Source organism: Sarcophilus harrisii, chromosome 6 (assembly GCF_902635505.1).
Source record: "Sarcophilus harrisii chromosome 6, mSarHar1.11, whole genome shotgun sequence".
Taxonomy (NCBI): Eukaryota; Metazoa; Chordata; class Mammalia; order Dasyuromorphia; family Dasyuridae; genus Sarcophilus; species Sarcophilus harrisii.
This window is the reverse complement of record NC_045431.1, coordinates 80,817,143-80,836,676: the sequence shown is the minus strand read 5'-3', so window position 1 is coordinate 80,836,676 and position 19,534 is coordinate 80,817,143. Positions and strand designations below refer to the sequence as shown.

Below are 19,534 nucleotides of genomic sequence, written 5' to 3'. Positions count from 1 at the left end.
GTGGGAATAGCTAGTTTCTTCTTCATAAAAGCCATCTCCTCCGATCATATCTGTGAGGCTGGAAGCAGGATTGATTGTCGGGCATGGTGCTGGGTGCTACCCCCAGGGTGGTTGTTTGACTGTTGGTGGCCTGCCACTAGTATTTAATCAGCTGTTGTTGCTATTGGTGATGTTAACTGTAGAGGCTAGTTTGAGGGAATATTGCAGTTCCCACAGCTCTTGGGTATGGGAGTTCTAAGTCAATTCCCTCAGGATTCCATGGAGGATGGGTCGCTATTTGATTGTCTTGATATGTTCCATCCTGTCTTCCTTTCAGGGTGTTCCACTGCTTCAGCTAGGTTGGCTTGCCTGCCTTTTGCATGACAGTTGGTTAGCAACTGTTTCATGAGAATGATGAACCTCTTTTCCACAAAGATACCTCTTTTTGCTATAATGACACACAGAAAAGTACAATTTCGTTTTGCAAATATCAGTCATGTTGCTTTGGTTGGTTATGATTTATTTGTATAACATCTAGACTTGTAGATATGATCACTGCTGTCATTGTTCACTTGCTTATTACATGCTTACATGTCTTGGTTCCACTTTTTAATATGAATTTCAAGACTGAACTGTTAAGTTAAAACTGATGCCCTCCAGTAAACTGGAAGTTTTTGAGCTTTGATAGCTATCTAAAACCTGTAGTTCTCAAGTCTCTAGCTGACAGCAGACATTGATTCCAACTAAAGATAATCACTTTTAGGAAATAGTAAAAGAGCTGACTAAAAGTAAAAGTAAACCTGAGAGAGATCCACATTGGAAAAAATAAGAAAGCTTTGTAGAGTTGAAACATACAGATCCTGGTGGGAAGAGGCCCTGATGATCTGCCCATTGTTGATAGAATACTATCAAAAAGCCTAAAAAGATTTACTAGGACTCTTAGAGACAGAATTATTAGAAAGAAAAGATATTTCCTCTAGTTATGCTGTGTTGGATATGAATTTTCTGTAAATATTCTTTTATTGATTACCTTTAAAAGCTACTTAAAGTAACTATACTTTTAAGTGTAATCTATTTTGCAAGTCAAAAAAAATAAAGGTCTTAAGTTAAAAAAAGACAAATTAATTTGTTGCCAAGTTATTGGCTTACAATTTATTTTCAATCCTATTTTTCTTTCTCAAAATAGATCCAGAAGAAACAATAGATGAAAATCATAATGTTATGAAATCAGAAGACAGTGATGATACATTTTCCCCTTCAGAAGAACTAATGGTGAGTACATTGGAGAAAGCAGCAGAAAATCAAGAAACCATCGATGAGCTTGAAGAAAATATGAAGAAATTACAATTGTTTGTGGATGAGGATAGAAAATCTTCCAGTTCAAATACATCCCTTAAGGTATTTTTTAAAATCATTTCATTCACTTTTTTTTTTAAACTTATTAATAAGTGGGGTTTTGTTGTTGTTGTTGCTTTAATCTTTGTGTACTCCTGAAGAAGGCCTCTGGAAATTTCACTTAGTTGTGGTTTTATATAATGTGATTAGTATTCATTTCAATTTAGCAATTGTATACATTCAGCAAATGCTATGCAGAGCAAAATTTAAATAAGCTATATCATGAGTTCATGGAACTTATAAGTTAACAGTATTTTGGAATATGTGACATATAAAAAAATTAGTTATATTTGACTATTTCAAGATCCATTGGTTTAGATGCTTCTTTCCCAGATGCAGAACACAGTCATTCTGTGATTTGGTAGATGGTCTTAAAGAGTCATTCTTTTTAAAGTATATTTTTATTTCTAGATCCTTTTAGAACTTAGCTAGTATAGTTCCAGATGACAAATTTGTTTATTATCAGTCCTTTATTTCAAGCTTTTCCATCTATATAGGGATTGTCAGAATTTGTTCTCCTTTGATTCCAGCTTTAAAAAATTCAGTTACGTTATATCACAATGAGGCATTTATCAAAGTGTTATCATATATGCAAATTAACAAATACAAATACCTCAGAAAGACGCTAAGTTAGGATAAAATTGAGACAGAAGGCAACTAGGAGTTTAAAGATGCTTCATGGAAGAGTTTAGTAAATCCTGTAAGATGTTCATATTAATTTAGATTTTTGAGGAATGATATAAAACCTGAAGCTTTATTACCAAAAAAAAAAAAAAAAAAAAAAAAAAAAACTTGCAGATACAAAATATGCCAGGTTACAGGTTAAAAGATATTTACTTAGGAATTTTTACTTTATAAATTACTTAAACACATTTGGAAGTGTCCTAGCTGATTTGATGATTAGGAGAACCATTGATAAATTGCTGTTTTAATTTAAAATTTTCTTTCTGGATATGTGGATAGAATAAAGTAGTTTTTAAAATAAAAGTTGTATTGTGAGAGAGGGTGAATTATATTTTAAAGTAATTGAGAATAAGATAATTAAATAAGAATTTTTAAATTATTGCATATACTTATTACACATCTTCCTGCTATATTTCATTAGAACTTTCATAGTGGATGCTAACATTCATTGATATTTTGAAGATCTTAATGAATTAAAATTTACCAGCTATCTGGTACTACCCTCATTCTGAGTCCTTCAGACAGTTAATATTTTGCCACTTTAGATGACATAACAAAACCCTTATTTTAATTGTTTTGTATTGAAATATTTTAACATGTATGACATGATTTTCCTCCCTTCTATAAAATAGAGTGTACTGTATGTTTTAGCCTTTTCTTAATTGTTTCATCATTATAAAATCAGTTCTTAAAATATACTGCTAGGACTGTTTTTAAGTGGTTTGGACCTATTTGTCCCTTAGAGCATTTATTATGTATTTGCTGCTATGTATTAGGCACTATATTAAGCACTAGGAATAAAATACAAGCAAAAAGAAAGCCAGTCCTTGTTGTTAAGGAGCTTTCATATTCATGAGAGAAGACAGTATTTAAAAGGAGTGGAAAAGATGGAAGAAATACCTGGAAAAAAAGGGGAAAGAGTATAAAAGTTCATAGTCAGGAAGAGCTGGCTGACTGTGCACTTCCTCAAAAGTTTACAGGAAGGAATTCACCAATCAAAGTAGTAGTACACTGGAGAGTAGGGACAGAAATCAACTGGGATCAAGGTGGAATAGTCCAAAGAAACTGGTGCAGAGCTGGGAGAGCAGTGTGCAAGGCTGGCCTTGGCATTTCCTCAAAATTAAATGCTAAGAAGCAACTCGCCAGTTAGTAGAGGGAAGCCATGGGATGGAAACATGCCTTAACATGAGAAGGAAGCTGGGATAGATGTTCAAAGACCTAGATACTCTTTGGGTGAAAAGAACTAGCCTGGAATTTTCCTAAATGAAGTTTTCAGGGAGAAACTCATCAGTCAAGGAGGGGCCCACAAGCAGGGAGAAATCTCCCAGGTGAGAAGGCAGCAGGAAAAGAGACGGAAAAGTCTTGAGTGTGGATCAGACCCAGGAGAGCATTTCTTTAATTGAAGTGTCCAGATAGGAACTCATCTATCAGAGGGGGGCACAAAGGCAAAAGTGTCTGCAGTGTGAAGAACATACCCAAAGTGAAAAAAATCTATTGTCTGGATCAGAGCTGGGAAAGCAATGAGCATGATTGGCATGAGCACTTCCTCAAACAAAGGCTCCAGGCAGGAATTCACCAAAGGAAGGGACCATGAGGGTAGAGGTATGGAATCTGCAGAGCCTTGAACAGAACTGAGAGAGCAATGAGCTCAGATGGACATGACCCTTCCTCAAATTAAAGTTTCAGCCAGGAATTCAACAACAGAAAGGAGATATTAGGGGTAAAGGTATCCCCAGGGTTAGAAAGCAGCTGAAAAAGCAGTAAAAAAAAAAAAAAAAGGTCCAGAGTACCACCCTTGTGTTCTTGTTTGGACTTTTTGCATTTGGGGTAGGGGAAGAGTGTTGTTCTTTTAGGGTCTGAGCTACTTGCCTATAGCACCACCTTTTGTATTTACTGCTTTTATTAACTTTGGCTTTAGAAGCTAGATAGCCTAGCTTCATTTTCTATGAACTTTCTAAGTTATACACAAAGCTAATTGTTGGTGCTAGAAGCTGAGGGAGATATAACATTTCGATAAGAGCTGCTCTAGCTCTCATTAAACTTATAGCCACATTGCTAATTAGAATTGCCTATGCGTAAATTTCTTGAGATGGGGAGTGGTTCTAGTAGACCCATTCATCTAGTAGATGAATAAAGTATCTATTCCATGTTTTTATACATATCTATTATGGTATCTATTGTGACTGCTCATGGGCTTTTATTTCTTACTTCCTGAAATTCCACGGTGTTCTAAATAACTGGGGTTGCCAAATATCTACGTTTCACATATTTCTATAGTTACTTTGCAACTTTCAATTGATAGTTTTGATAGATAAATTATAAATTTAGGATCAGAAACTTATTATATTCATCCCAATTTTTAATTTTCCTTGCTTTCCCCTCTCCCTAACCTGCTATCTGCTTGTCCCTTCTGTCTACAATTCTAAATCCTACTTTTCCATCAAGAACCAGATCAAGACTTCAAGAACCACCTCTTCCAAGAAGGTGACAAATTTGACTGTGCACTGTTTTCTCAAGCTTTTCATTTGCCCAGTACTTATAATACAAAATTTGTATCATGTGGTCATCTCCCTTTATATATGATATTATTTATCTTCCTGGCTTCTCAATGCACTTTTAAGATTTCCTTATGTCAGTGAATGAATTAATAAAAGTATTTATTAAATACCTGCTACTTTTTCCAAGCACAGTGCCAAGCCCTAAGTATTGAAAACACAAATGCAAGATATTTCTTGCCCTCAAGGAACTTACATTCTAATGGAGACCACCACATATACTTTAAACTTTTAATAACTTAAAACTGTAATAAGTCTTTTGAGACACCTTGTATAAAGCATTTGTGACCAGAAAAAGAATTATGTTCTGAAAAGTTACAAAAATTGGTGAATAGCTCAAGAGGGCAATCCATTAACACATCCAGACTCCATGATAATGGTGATTGGATTATAGTTTTCTGGGAAAGAGGTGGAAAAGTAAATAGAGAAAGGTTACTTAAAGGGATTAGGGCAGAAAACAATCCCAGTAAATGTAGAGTTCTATATTTGGAAGCTGAAGAAACCAGCAGCATTACCAAACTGGATAATGAATGAAGAATGATGGTCCCTGGAAGTCCAAATCTGAAGGGCTTAACTCCTTCTAAGCTTGACCTCTGATGCAGTAATAGGAAAAGATGTCAAAGATTACTATTCTCTTAGTTTTCTAAAAACTTAAATATTAGTTGGACTATTAAATCCTCATAAATTCAGGAGAGCAATATGTTCCTATTTGATAATTTGCTTTAAATTTCAGAGACTGTGTTTTATATAATGTCTCTTAAGTATTCAGCTGATGGATATTAAGCACTGTGTATACCCCAAAAAGGACATGGGATGTACAATCAGAAGACCTGACTTTTAATTGCAGTTCTGCAATTTACTGCTTGTGTGATCTGGGTCAGACTCTTCACCATTCTGGACCTGTTTCCAAATCTGTGAAGTGAAAGGAATTGAACCGGCGGACTAATAAAGTCTCTTCCAGTTCTAAACCTATGAATTCATTACAGAACACTCTTAGATGCTAGGGAAGATAAAAAGAAAATTAAGCCTGAGACTGTGCCCTTAAATGAATGTTAGAAGGTAGTAGAGGAAATGTGACCAATTGGTTAATAATCACCAAGCATTTATTGAGTGCCCATGTGCCAGACACATAGGTACTGGGGATACAAAGGCAAAAATGAAATGGGCCCCGATCTCAAAGAGCTTATATTGTTAGATGGCATAATACGGACATATGAATATATTCAAAATATATAGAAAATAAATACAATATAATGAGCAATACTAGAAGCTAAGGGGATCAAGAAAGATTTCATGTAGATGCCTGTGTTTATACTGAGGTTTGAAGAAACCTTGGAATTTTAAAACCTAGAAAAGGTAGAGAGTGCATTTCAGACCTGGGAGAGACAGCCTGTGTAAAAGCCCTAGAAGTGAGAAATGAAATGTGTGTGAAAGACAACAAGAAGGCTAATAGAAATTTGAATGGGGAGAAGTGTGTAATAGGAAGGAAAGGCAGGGACTAAGTTGTGAAGGGTTTTTAAAAGTCAAACATAGGAGTTCAAATTTGATCTAGAGATAATAGATAGTCGTTGGAGTTTACTAAGTAGATGAATTACTTAGTTCTATCTTTTAGAGAAATCATTTTGGCAGATCCATGGAACAGCATAAATTGGAAAAAAAAAAAAAAAAAAGAGAGAGAGAGAGACTTGAAGCAGGGAGACCAATTAGGAAACTATACTGAAGGTACTGCCAGTGATGGGCGGAGGGAGATGAAGTACTCAACAAAAAGTGATAATAACTCTGTAAGTGGAGAGAAGTGAATAAATAACATTTTCACATTATTTGAGAACCAGAACAGATACTTGCTGTAGAGTTAGTTATGTTTTAAGCATAATTTAAGGTGTTCTTAACCTTTCTTGTGTCATGCATGAGCTCCTTTGGGCAGTCAGAATGAAGTTTTTTTAATGCATCAAATATATACAGTATTTTAAAGAAAATTAATTTTACTGAAATACACTTATTAAAATATTTTTAAAGTTCATGGATCCCATGTTCAAGAACTCCTTTTGTATATAAATTTAATAACTTTTCTGTTATATTCCTCAGAAGGTCTTTCTGAGAATTAAGTTGATTCATAATAATCATTTGTTCTTGGTGTTGATTTTCATTTTCATCTGCACTTTGTGACTTGGTGCAGTAAAACCCATTTCATTATGGGCATAAATGAACTTTAAAATGCTTTCTCTCCCCATATTCACAGTTGCTTCAATATATCTAATAACGATTAAAATGTGTTTTTTAAGAGCTACAATATTTATATAGTATAACTTGAAAAAAAGTTAAAAACATAATTAAAAAAATAGCAAAAGAGCAATGAAATATGTATGGTTTGAAATCCAGTACCCACCTTACAGAACCATCTAAAGGTAGGAAGACCAGGTCAGGGTAACATATGTTTCAAGTCCATCCTAGTGTCAGTGGAAGTACTAATATATGACCATTGTGTCACAAAATGAAAAACATATCAAAATTATTTCTTGTTCTAAATAATTAGCATACCACTGTGCTGAAATTATAATTAATAGTAGTCAGTGAGTTAATCAGTAAGTATCACAAACTTGCTATATCCAAGGCACTATATTGAGACAAAAGACAAAAGCAAAAACTCTGCCCTCATGGAGCTTATGTGGTCAACAAGTATATTAGATACAAGTCAGAGATTGTAAAGGGAGAAGACGGCTCAGAAAAGAGCCTTGGGGAATATCTACAGTTATGGGGCAGAATACAGATAATAATATGGTAAAGAAAATATATAGAAGGAGCCAGGACTCATTAATTGAGGGTAGTCAGCAGTGTCAAATGCTGCAGAAAGGTAATAAAGGATGAGAATTACAAAAAAGCAATTCATCATGCTAACCCTCTTTCAGCAGTATGCTATAGTATATCAAATTTGTGCAGATTGTTAATACTCTTTTTGTACTCTTGGTAGAATATCCTGTAGTAAATATCAAAAAGAAATAGTCATTCTATTCTATCAAGAAAACAGATTATTATATAAAGGAATTAAAAGTAATAGGCATAGAGGCAATGAGTATAGGCAAGTTCTAGAAATTCAAGAAAGACAGTAAAGATGATGATAGCCTATGGAGGGTTTTTAAATTTTTTATTATTAAAGTTTTTTATTTTTAAAACATATGCATAGATAATTTTCAACATTCATTCTTGCAAAACCTTGTGTTTCAAGTTTTTGGGTTTTTTCCCCCCTTATAGGGAGGGTTTTTTAAAGATGAGGAGACTTGCTAGTATTTGTAGGTAAGGAAGAAACTAGTGCTGATAGGGAAAAATTGAAGGTTGGATGAATGTAGTGAGGGAAAAATTAAAGGTTGGATTATGCAGGGAAGGAAAATCTATTAGGTAAATTTGAAGGAGATGGGATCCTAAGGTATGTGTAAAACAGTTGGCCTTGGACAGGAAGGAGAAAGGTTACTTAATCATCAGAAATTGGATAGAGGAGGAGAGACATGTCTCTCCTATTGAGGATAGAGGAATGACATATGAAGGAAGGTTGTAAAATAATGAATGAAGAAGAACATGATACTCTCTAATTTCTCAGCAAAATATAAAGTAAGGTTCTTATCTGAGGGTGCAGTAGAGGTATGAAGTAAGGGGGATATGAGGACATAATGGAATTGGGATGGGGGGGGGGGGGGTGGAGAGAATAAGTAGACCCAGTCAGCTCATGCATGTTACATTCAACAGTATCTGTATAGAAACAAAGGATTTGGGGGATAATACAGAGTTGGATTTAGCAAAGTATATGACCATCATTAGGACAAGGAAAACAAGGGCTTTGAGATTAGAGAAAAGTATGGAGATGAACTGGCTGAATATAGGTTAAAGAGTAGAATTGGAACAAAGTGATGTCAGAGCAGTGGTCAGATGACCTGGAGAAAATTTTGAGTTTGGTAAAGGGATTAAAAGCCACAGTGAAAATAAAGAATAGATTTAGTGAGGAAGTTAAAACATTAGGAGAGTTTTTGATCATGTAAGTGAACTATTTGTGGTAGCTAATGAGGTCAAGGTGAAGTTTAGAAATAAATTATGAATTGAAATGTTACACACAAATAACTGATAAAAAATAGAACATAGAAAGGTAATTAAAAAAAGCATAAACCAAATGCTATGTATATCAGGTCATTCATAGTTGTCACTATCATGATATAATAAAGGATATTGTTCTAAAATTAATTTATGTAATTTTTATAATGATACATCAGAATAAAGGCTATGCTTAGCCTGCTTAGAATACCAGTTAGATAGATAAATGACCTAAAAATAGAAGCTTAACATTTATTTGTATAGAGAGAAGTTCCTCTTTTCTGACACTGCAGAGATATTTCTTGTCAGCAGAAAGCAAGGGATAGACCTCTTAAAAGTATATTTTCCCAGAATCTTCTGGAGGTCAACAGGCAGCTTTTTACCTTGGAGCATAAGATACTGCTACTTGCAGCCAAGGCAAATGAATACTAGTTCTGTACTTCCACCTTATTTCCAGGCCCTCATTGATCCACTTATGCCTCAAGTTCTATTAAAGTAACAAATGTTTGGGAGTTTGTTAAAACTTAAGGAGAAATTTTAGAGGGCAGAGTTGGCTTTGACAGAAACTTAGCAAACTTCCTAGAAGATACAACAGGTGAATTTGAGCCAGTAGATAGAAAAAAAAAAATTAACATATATTTCTCTGCTCATAATTACAAGATTTTAAATAATTTTCTTCTGATTTCTAATTTTAATTGTGAAATAATTATGTAGCTGTCTGTACAATGTATTTTTTTCTATTTATAAGAAAAAAAATGAAGATAAGAATTTGAAGAAGAGAACATCTAAAAGAGCAAAATCAAGCAGGTAATAAAATGCAAAGATTTCATATACATTAGCATTTTAGCAGAGTTGACCAGACTTATTTTTGTGAAGAAGACAAGATTGTCTCATTGGCTTTCCTTATAAAATCAGAAATATGTTCCCACAGAGAGCCATCTCCCAGTAGCAAGTGAGGAAAACATTTTCATAGTCACTAAAGTACTTTCTTGGTATTCTGACACTGAGAGTAATTTTATATAGTACTTCATGTGCTCTAGGATTATTTCTCTTGCAGTTATATTCCATTCCATTTTAGAATTTAGAACAGGAAAGAATATTAGAGAGTTAGACTCCTTTTTTTGCAGATGAAGAAAGTGTTTTTCCTTTTCCTTTTCCTAGACCAGGTAGTTTTCTTTTGTGTGTAGAGATTACATTTTTGTATTCACTGTTTTTTGTTGTTGTTGTTGTTGTTGTTATAACAGAAGATATCTTTCCCTCTTTCATCAGCATGTGATAGCATATCAACTTCTTGCAGGTTGTTAAATAGTATCCTATAGTAAATAGACCTGACAAATTCAGAATAAAATTTTTTTTTAAATTTTTTAATAAAATAAAAAAAAATCTTACATACTAAATTTCTTTCACTCAAAAACCATAAGAATTAGATCATCAGTTAAAATAACCAGAAGGCAAACCCCTTATCTTAGGCTGTTTGTCCAAATTGACATTTATTACTAATTCAAAAATACATAAATCACAAAAAAATTATTAGCATTAACAAAGGAATTCTAACCAATTTTTGTTTCTTCTTAAAGATGTCAAAAGTCAAATGGAACTCTCCCAATTCTCCTCTCTGTCCCTACCTCTATAGGAGACCACTTGATATGGGAAAGCCTTCAGTGATGCAAATCTATGTCTTTATAGATGCCATCTGTACAGTTATTTGTGGCACATGGAAAGCAATTTGCCAAGAACTTTTAGCTAATAAGTGTCAAAAAAGGTGGTATATAAACCCAAGTGTTCCTGACTTGAAGCATATCTCAACAATTCATATATATATACAAAAATACTTTTTGACATTATATCCAAATATCCAAGTGAATAATTTATTTATTTGTCAGATCTAGCCATTGTAATTCCAACTTTTCATGATATATTAATATTTACTAATCATCTCATGTGTGCCAGATACTGTACCGAGTGCTGGAGATATAAACCAGAGAGAAAAGGTAGTCTCTCAAGGAATTTATAGCCTAATGGGTGAAATAAGTACATATTGTACTTGTAAATGTACACATTTACATGTAAATGTATACAGAGCAATCTATAAACAGAATAAATTTGAATAATTAAAGAGGGAAAGCACTGGACAAGATGAGCTAAATCCCCAAATTCTGCTAATTTAGAAGGCATCTAAGTAGGAAATACTCACCTTGCCTCAAATCTGTTTTGTTTATTTAGTCTAAATTTTGATTGAATAATCCAAATAAAGCTATTTTAATTTTGTCATAATTTGTCATAACTTAATTTGTCATAATTAGGCCATTCATGTAAGACATTTAATTTTCTACAAGAGATGCAAACTCTGACATTCTACAAACTGAATTGTATAATTTTATCTTGATCCATCTGGATCTTTTAAAATTGGCGACTTTTGAATTCTTAGAAAAATCTCCTTCTAGGAAAAAATCTCTGCCTACAACTGCATCTTCCCAGTACCTGGGGACTTTAAAGATCTTGGACCAGAAACCTTCACAGAAACAGAGCCTAGAGCTTGACAAAGCTGATTCCTTACGGGCAGCTGTTTATCAGGTAAAATATTAACAGTGATAATAGACATCATAATATTTTTCAGAAGAAAAAATAATTTGACAAGGATATCTGTGTTAATTTTTTTCAAAAAAAGATTTCTATTCACAATTGGTGAGCAGCCAGAATATTCAACAAGCTACATAGCAAATTGAAATGGTTATTTTTTTTAGAGTGACTTTAAGTGGGTAGAGCAAGGAGGAAGGCTCAAGAACAGCAAAAAGTACAATAAAATACGTTATATTTTGATAATAAAGGAATAGATTATTGTTATATGCAATATGCATGTGTATCTACTTAAAAATTTGTGTCATGTATAAGAAAGTATAGATAATAAATTTTCCAACAGTGTATTATTTTAAATTAAAACTATACTCTTATTGTTCAACGAAAAATGAAATTTCATAGCTTATCACTAATTCTAAAAAGAGAATTTGTCTCCTATTTGGTGTAGATTTAAGGAACCATTAGATTTCAGAGAGAGAAGTGTGTTTGGTGCCAATTTAGTTAAATTGATATTGAATTCCTTCTATTTATAAGAAAGAAAGGCATTTTATATGCATGTGTATACATATATATATGGTGTATATATGTATAGATACATATTTTGTGTGTATGCATATATGTAGATATATATACATTTTTATTTATATTATGCACACATGCACACATGCACACATGACTATTTTACTACCTTTGTATTATAAACTCCTTTGACTAGTAAAGCCTGTGGACCCTTGGACCCTTTCTTAGAATAGTATTTTTAAAAACATAGAATTACAAATGAGACAAATTATGTTGAAATAAAAAGGGGATTATTTTCCCATTCAATTTTCTATATACTGTATAATTGATCTATCTGTGGATCCCAGGTTAGGAACTTCTGATATGGTCTTAGCATCTACCTTGAAGTGAACGAGTTACCAATTTTGTTTTTCTTTCTGTAAGGGGTTTGTTTGTTTGAAATGACATTGTAAAATGTAGAAACCACTGACTTCCAGGTAATTAGAATTTATAAATATGGTATACTTAAAAATTGGTTTTACATATGTTAAAGATTAAAATGTTAAAAATAAATTTGGTTCAGATATTTTCTAAAATGCTGATTATAAAGCCACATTTAAGGTGGAACCAAGATGGCAAAGTAAAAGTAAGCACTCGCCTTAGCTTCCTCCCCAGACCCTCCAAATGCTTTTAAATAATGATGCTAAACAAATTATAAAGTGGCAGAACTCAAAAAAAAAAAAAAAAAAAAAAAAAAGAAAAGAAAGAAACAATTTCCAGCCCAAGATAATTTAGGAGGTCTACAGGAAAGGTCTGTTGTATCTGGGGTAAAAGAGGAGCACAATCCAGTGCAAATCAGGAGCATGCCTTGGGGCCTAAATCAGTGGTAGCTGTGAGGGTTTTCAGACCATTCAGCCGACAGATGGTAAAGGTGATGATCAAACAGTGGGTAAGATGACTTCTAGGAGACTCTTTGTTGCCACAGGGGCAGGGCTCTTTTGCATTGCCTATATTTGAATCTGGGTCATAGTCCTGGGACTTAGTTCCAATGTGAGAAGGAAAGAGCATTAGCATTGCAGAGCTTGTGACTGCAGGGGAGCAGGCACCCTAGTCATAGCTCTAAAGGTTAAAATAGCGCTGTAGTCAATCACAAACCAGTGCATAGAACAGGAGAGTAGTAAAAGTAACTCTCCCTAAATCATAGTGAAGTGCCCGTGCGAGAGAAAATATAGAACAGCTAAAATAATGAAAATTTAAGAGCGTTTATTGCTAGCTAGCGACTGAACCCCACCAGAACAGGGGAGTCAGTGAATGAGTGCTCTCAGGGCCATATATTTATAGAAAGAAGAGAGAGACATCAAAATGTTTCTTGATACATTTGTCATAATAAAAGGAATTTCTATTCTAGACAGAAGGCAAAGGTTATCACACTAAGGGTATCATTCCCAGACTGCAATAAGACAGTATTTCTTTGTTTATCAAGTTGTCAAGGTCTTAGCTTTTCTAGGGCAGCAAATATGGGTGTGTAAAAATACCATCTACATTAGGGCATGAAGGACTAGTAACAAACTTCTAACTACAGAGTTTCAAAATTATGTTTCTCACGATCCCATCTTGGGTGCTTTTCCACTTCAATACCATCTTGAAAGAGCTAAAAACCTACAGATCCCCAGAATTACCTCTGAAAACAGCTATGCATAAAACCGCAAACTTGGAACGGTGTCCTCTGCACTTGGGAAGCAGAGTTCCATTTTAGCTCTGGAAAATTAGCAAATGTGAAAAAACCAATTCTGACCACAGAAAGTCATGATAGAGGCAAGGAAGATAAGACGAATTCAAAATCCCTGCATCCAAAACCTCAAAGAAAAATATGACTTGGCCTCAGGCCACAGAAGAGCTCAAAAAGTTAGAGGAAAAAATGGGAAGAAAAATGAGAGTGATGCAAGAAAATCATGAAAAAAGTAAAAAAAACATGAAAAAAATAGAGATACAAAAAAATAATTGAAGAATTAATACTTTAAAAAACAAATTAGACAATGACTAAAAGAGGTACAAAAATCCAACAAAGAGAAAAATGCCTTGAGGAATAGAATTCACCAAATGGAAAGTGCAAAAGCTCACTAAAAATATTAATTTCTTAAAAGTTAGAATTTGAGTGGAAGTAAATGACAATGACTTAATAAGACATCAAGAAAGAAACAAATCAAAACAATGAAAAAAGAAAAGAAAATGTGAAATACATCATTGGAAAAACGGGATCTGGAAAATAATCCAGGAGATTATTGGATCCAGGAGATCCAGGAGAAATAATTTAAGAATTATTGGATTACCTGAAAGTCATGATCCAAAAAAAAAAAAAAAAAAAAAAAGCCCTAGACATGATCTTGGGAAGGGGATAAGAGAAAAGGAAAGTTGGGGAAAGCTGATAGGAGGAGGAGCAATTTGGGAGAGGTGAAATTCAGAAGCAAAACATTTTTGAGAATGGATGGGGTAGAAGGAGAGAGAGAAAAACAAGTAGGAAAAATAGGATGGAGAGAAATATATAATTGCTATTTATTACTGTGAAAAAAATTGTTTACACTGAGTTTTTCTGATAAGACTTCATTTCTTAAATATAAAATTTTTTAATCAAATTTATGAAATAAGAACCATTCCTCAATTGATATAAATGGTGAAAGGATATGATCAGGCAATTTTCCAACAATGTAATTAAAACTGTCCATAATTATTTGAAAAAAAAATGTTCCTAGATCACTATTGATGAGAGAAATGCAAATTAAACAGTTCTGGACAATTATCTCATGCCTGTCAGATTGGCTAATATAGCAGAAAAGGGAATGAAAAATGTTGGAAGGCATGTGGGAAAATTAAAACAATATACCATTGGTGAAATTGTATTCTTTTTTATTTAATATTTTATTTTTCCCCAGTTACAAGCAAAAAAAAAAAAATTAACATTTGTTTTTAAAACTTTTGAGTTCTATGTTCTCTCCCTTCCTCCTCCTCCTCACCACCTCCATTGAGAAGGCATATGTGAAGCTATGCAAAACATTTCCATAAAACATAGATTTATCTCCCCCCTCCCCAGAAAAAAACTTCAAGAAAAATTGTTTGTATCATATGTGATCAGTTCTTTTTCTGGATATAGATGGCATTTTTCATTATAAAATAGGATGTGGTTTGAGTGGTCTAGAGGTTAGTAATTATAAGAGAGTTGTTAAGAATCCTCTTTTTGGCCACAGGCTTTAGGAATGAAAGAATTCACTCATTCCAGAATTATTAGTTGCAAAATGAAAGTTTATTGTTAGATAGAAATCAGTTTACCAAGAGACTGACTTCTGTAGTGGCAGATGTATGGAAAATGGAATTTTGCACTGAGAGAATACAGTTCTTAGTGAGCAGAAGGGTCCTGATAGCTGAGTGAGCTATCTAGGTCCATCTGCAAAGACTTTAGTTGATGGAAGCTATTATATTGGGTATCTTGGTGAGGGCTGGGGCAGCCCAAGCAGGTCAAACCCAGTGGGGAAGGGGGGTGGGGGGCACCTGGGACAGCCGGAATCTACTATTTGGAATTAACAGCACTTCAAAGAGTTCCTTTTTGGCCAGGATTTCTAATTGAATCAAAGGCTTTGGCATCTTGGAAAGATAACTTATCTAGGGGGATATGCCTTCCCCAGGAGGAGCTGAGAATCTGAAAGGGATCACAGATCAATAGGAAATACAGTTTCTTAAAGGGACCACAACCTGCTTCAGTTCTTCAGAGTAATGTTGGGTCATTTATAACTAATCACCCCATACACAACATTGCTATTGCTTTACATAGTACATTTCACTTTGCACAAGGTTATTGAGGACTTTCCAGGTTTTTCTGAGAGAGTTCTGATCATGTCTTATTAGAAACATGGGTATAGAAATCTTATCTTATCCTACAGGAAAGGAGAAAAAGGGTATATGAAATGGGGATGAAAAGGAGAGAGAATAAATTAAATGTATATTTAATAATAGAATAAATGTTTTGCCCATTTCATTTGTATGCATATGTCCTTTACCTTTTTGTTTTTGATCTCTTTAGAATACAAATCTAATAGTGGTATTGCTTGGTCAAAGTGGTTTTATAGCCATTTAGGCAAAATGTTCAAATTGTTCAAATGGTTGAATCAGTCCCACAATTCTATCAACAATGCATTAAAATCTCATTTTCTCTCCCACATTTGTCATTTTCCTTTTCTGGCCCAATAGCCAATCTAATAGATATGAGGGTAGTATCTCAGAGTTGTTTTAATTTGCATTTCTCCGTTCAATAATGAGAGTATTTTTTCATATAATTATAATTTGATTACTTCATCTAAAAACTTTATATTTTTTGAACATTTATAAATTGGGGAATGGTTTTCTTTTTAATAAATCTGACTCAATTTTCTATATCTGTAAGAAATGAGGCTTTATCAGAAATTTGCTTCAAAATTCTTTTCACAATTACCATTACCAGCTGTATCTCCCAATTTTATGTTGGCAAAGAATGGAAATTGAAGGAGTGTCCTATCAACTAGGGAATAGCCGAGCAAGTTGTGGTGTATGATTGTGATGGAATATTGCTTAAAGAAATGATGAGCAAAATGCGCTAAAAAAAAAATAAGATTATATAAAGTGAAATGAGCAAAACCAGAATAGTGTACACGGTAACAGCAGTTTGTATGATGATCTACTATGAATACCTTAACTATTCTCAAATATACAATGATCTAATTTTATAGGACTTTTAGTGAAAGATGATGTTCATCTCCAGAAAAAAAGTGGTAGATTTTGAGTGCAGATCAGAGATAATTTTTTTTCTTTTTATGATTATTCATTTGTTGTTAATAGCTTTTTATTTTCAAAATAAATGCAGAGACAGTTTTCAACATTTGCACTTGCAAAATCAGAGTGTTCCAAATTTTTTTCCCTCCCTTCCCCTTACCTGCTGCCCTAGACAGCAGGTTTCTTTTATACATATTTATCATGCTGCACAAGAAAAGTCAGATGGAAAAAGGCAAACAACAAAAAAAGTGAAAATACGTAATGTTGTGATCCACATTTCAGTTTCCACAGTCCTCTTTGTGGATGCAGATGGCTCTCTCCATTACAAGCCTGTTGAAATTGTCCTGAATCACCTCATTGTTGAAAAGAGTCTCCTCCTTCAGAATTGATTATCACATAATCTTCTTATTGCTCTCTCTACAATATTCTCTTGGTTCTACTCATTTCACTTAGCATCAGTTCTTGTAAGTCTCTCCAGGCCTCTCTGGAATCATCTTGCTGATCTTTTCTTACAGAACAATAATGCTCTATAACATTCATATGCCATAATTTGCTCAGCCATTCCTTAATTGATGGGCATCTACTCAGTTTCCAGTTTCTTACCACTACAAAAAGATGGTACAAACATTTTTGCACATATGGATTCTTTTCCTTTTTTTATGATCTCTTTGGGATATAGGTCCACTAGAAACACTAGTGAATCACTGCTGAATCAAAAAGTATGCATAGTTTGATAGACCTTTGGGAATAGTTCCAAATTGCTCTCCAAAACAGAGTTTACAACTCCACCAACAATGTATTAATGACTCAGTTTTCTTAGATCCTGTCCAACATTTATCATTATCTTTTCTTGTTATCTTAGCCAATCTCAGAAGTGTGTAGTAAGACAATCTCAGAATTGCCTTAATTGGCATTTCTGTGATTTAGAGTATTTTTTCATATGACTAGAAATGACTTTAATTTCTCCATCTGAAAATTGTCTTCATATCCTTTGACCATTTATCAGTTGGAGAATTATTTGTATTATAAATTTTAATCAATTTTTTCTTCTTTTCTGTTTCACTTCTAATCTTTGCTGCATTGGTTTTGTTTATATTAAATTAAAAAGGTTTTGTACAAAAACCTTTTTTTTTGTTTATTGTATAAACAAAATTATCCGTTTTGTATTTCATAAAATACTCTACTTCTTTTTGGCCATAAATTCCTTCCTTTTACAAAGAACTGAGATATAGTCTTTCCCTTGTTGTTCTGATTTGCTTATTGTATCACTCTTTGTGTCTAAATCATGAACCCATTTCATGGGTTCATGAACCCTTATCTTGAAGGTATGGATTGTTATATAGAGTGTTAGTTATTGGTCAGTGCCTAGTTTCTACCACACTATTTTCCAATTTTCTTAGCAGTTTTTTTTTTTTTCAAATAGTGAGTTCTTATCCCAGAAGCTGGAGTTTTAGATTTATCAATCACTTGATTACTATAGTCATTGACTACTGTGTCTTGTGAACCTAACTTATGCCACTGATCCAACTACTCTATTTTTTATCCAGTACCAAATGGTTTTGATGATCACTGCTTTATAATATAGCTTTAGGTGTGGTATAGCTTGACCACTTTTGTTTGCATTTTTTTTTTCATTAATTCCTTGAAATTCTTGACCTTTTGTTCTTCCAGATGAATTTTGTTATTTTTTTTAGCTCTATAATTTCTCTGCAATTTGATTGGTGTGGCATTGAATAAGTAGATTAATTTCAGTAGATTGTCATTTTTATTATATTAGCTTGGTCTACCCATGAACACTTGACATTCTTCCATTTGTTTAGCTCTAATTTTATTTGTGTGGAAAGTGTTTTGTAATTGTGTTCATATAATTGCTGACTTTGGGCAAATAGTATATTACCTACAGATAGTATATTGTCTACAATTATTTTAAATATAATTTCTCTTTGTATCTCTTGTTGCTGGACTTTGTTAGTAATGTATAGAAATGCTGATGATTTATGTGGATTTATTTTGTATCCTGCAACTTTAACTTTGCTAAAGTTGTTTCTTCAAGTTTTTAGTTAATTCTTTAGGATAGAGATAACTTTCCTTGTGTTTTTTTTTTCTTTCACAGAATGACTTACATGAAAATGTATTTCACATGACTATACACATATAGCTTCTGTCACATTTCTTGTATTCTCAGTAAGAGGGGAAAAGGGAATAAAACAATTTGCAACTCAAAATTGGAAAAAAATGTATTGTTTTTATATGTAATTAAGAAGAAATAAAATATTTCATAAAATAAAATAAAAACTGAAAAACATTCTTTTGGTGAACCTCTTTTTCCCTTGCTTTTTATAGGATTGGCTTATAAAGAAAAATTTGTGTTTTCAAGAACTTCAAAGGATTAAAAAGAATGAAGCTGAAAATTTAAAGATACAAAATGAACAGGTATCTGGAAAAATGTGTAAAGAAAGAAGTAATGTAAATGTAAATTTTAATTATAATGATTAATTGAACTTATGGAAATCTTTCAGTTTTATGCATAATATCCATAAAAGCACTACATTCTACATTTATGTTTAGAAATTATGTTAATAATTGTACTATGATATGAACTTGGACAGTATTAGTTCTAAGAATAAAATCAGCCATTTTAACTTTCCATCATTTAATTAAAACTTTCATCATAAAGCCTCTATGGATGTTTATCATTAAGGGCAGATTAGATGATTGAGGTTTAGTGTTTTATTAAAGTTACCTTTAAAACTATAGCTAAAGTTATAAAACAGCAGAATTCAGTGTTTGTCAGAGTTGCCCTCAAAAAGGCAAGTCTAGTTCAATTACTTTAGAGATTTTTGTTTATGAAGGTTCTTGTTTGTGAACTCTAGTGTAATCCAGAAAGTTCAGAAGACTTTCGTTGTTGCTTAGTCATTTTCAGTCATGTCTGACTTTTGGGGTTGGTCATTTGGGGTGTTCATGGCAAAAGA

At 33.2% G+C, this 19,534-nt stretch overlaps 1 protein-coding gene across 8 annotated transcripts in view; it reads left to right on the top strand.

The window, feature by feature from the left end:
* Positions 1-19,534, top strand: part of MAP9 (microtubule associated protein 9) — a 56,600-nt gene that overhangs the window by 18,131 nt on the left and 18,935 nt on the right. For 7 of the 8 annotated variants that reach the window (XM_031943365.1, XM_023505914.2, XM_012552159.3 and 4 more), the window contains 5 exons: positions 1,166-1,377; positions 4,504-4,542; positions 9,439-9,497; positions 11,135-11,264; positions 18,906-18,995. In XM_031943365.1, coding sequence (XP_031799225.1) covers positions 1,166-1,377; positions 4,504-4,542; positions 9,439-9,497; positions 11,135-11,264; positions 18,906-18,995 — 530 coding nt within the window. The remainder of the gene's footprint in view (positions 1-1,165; positions 1,378-4,503; positions 4,543-9,438; positions 9,498-11,134; positions 11,265-18,905; positions 18,996-19,534) is intronic. The other variant, XM_012552156.3, reaches the window with a different exon arrangement.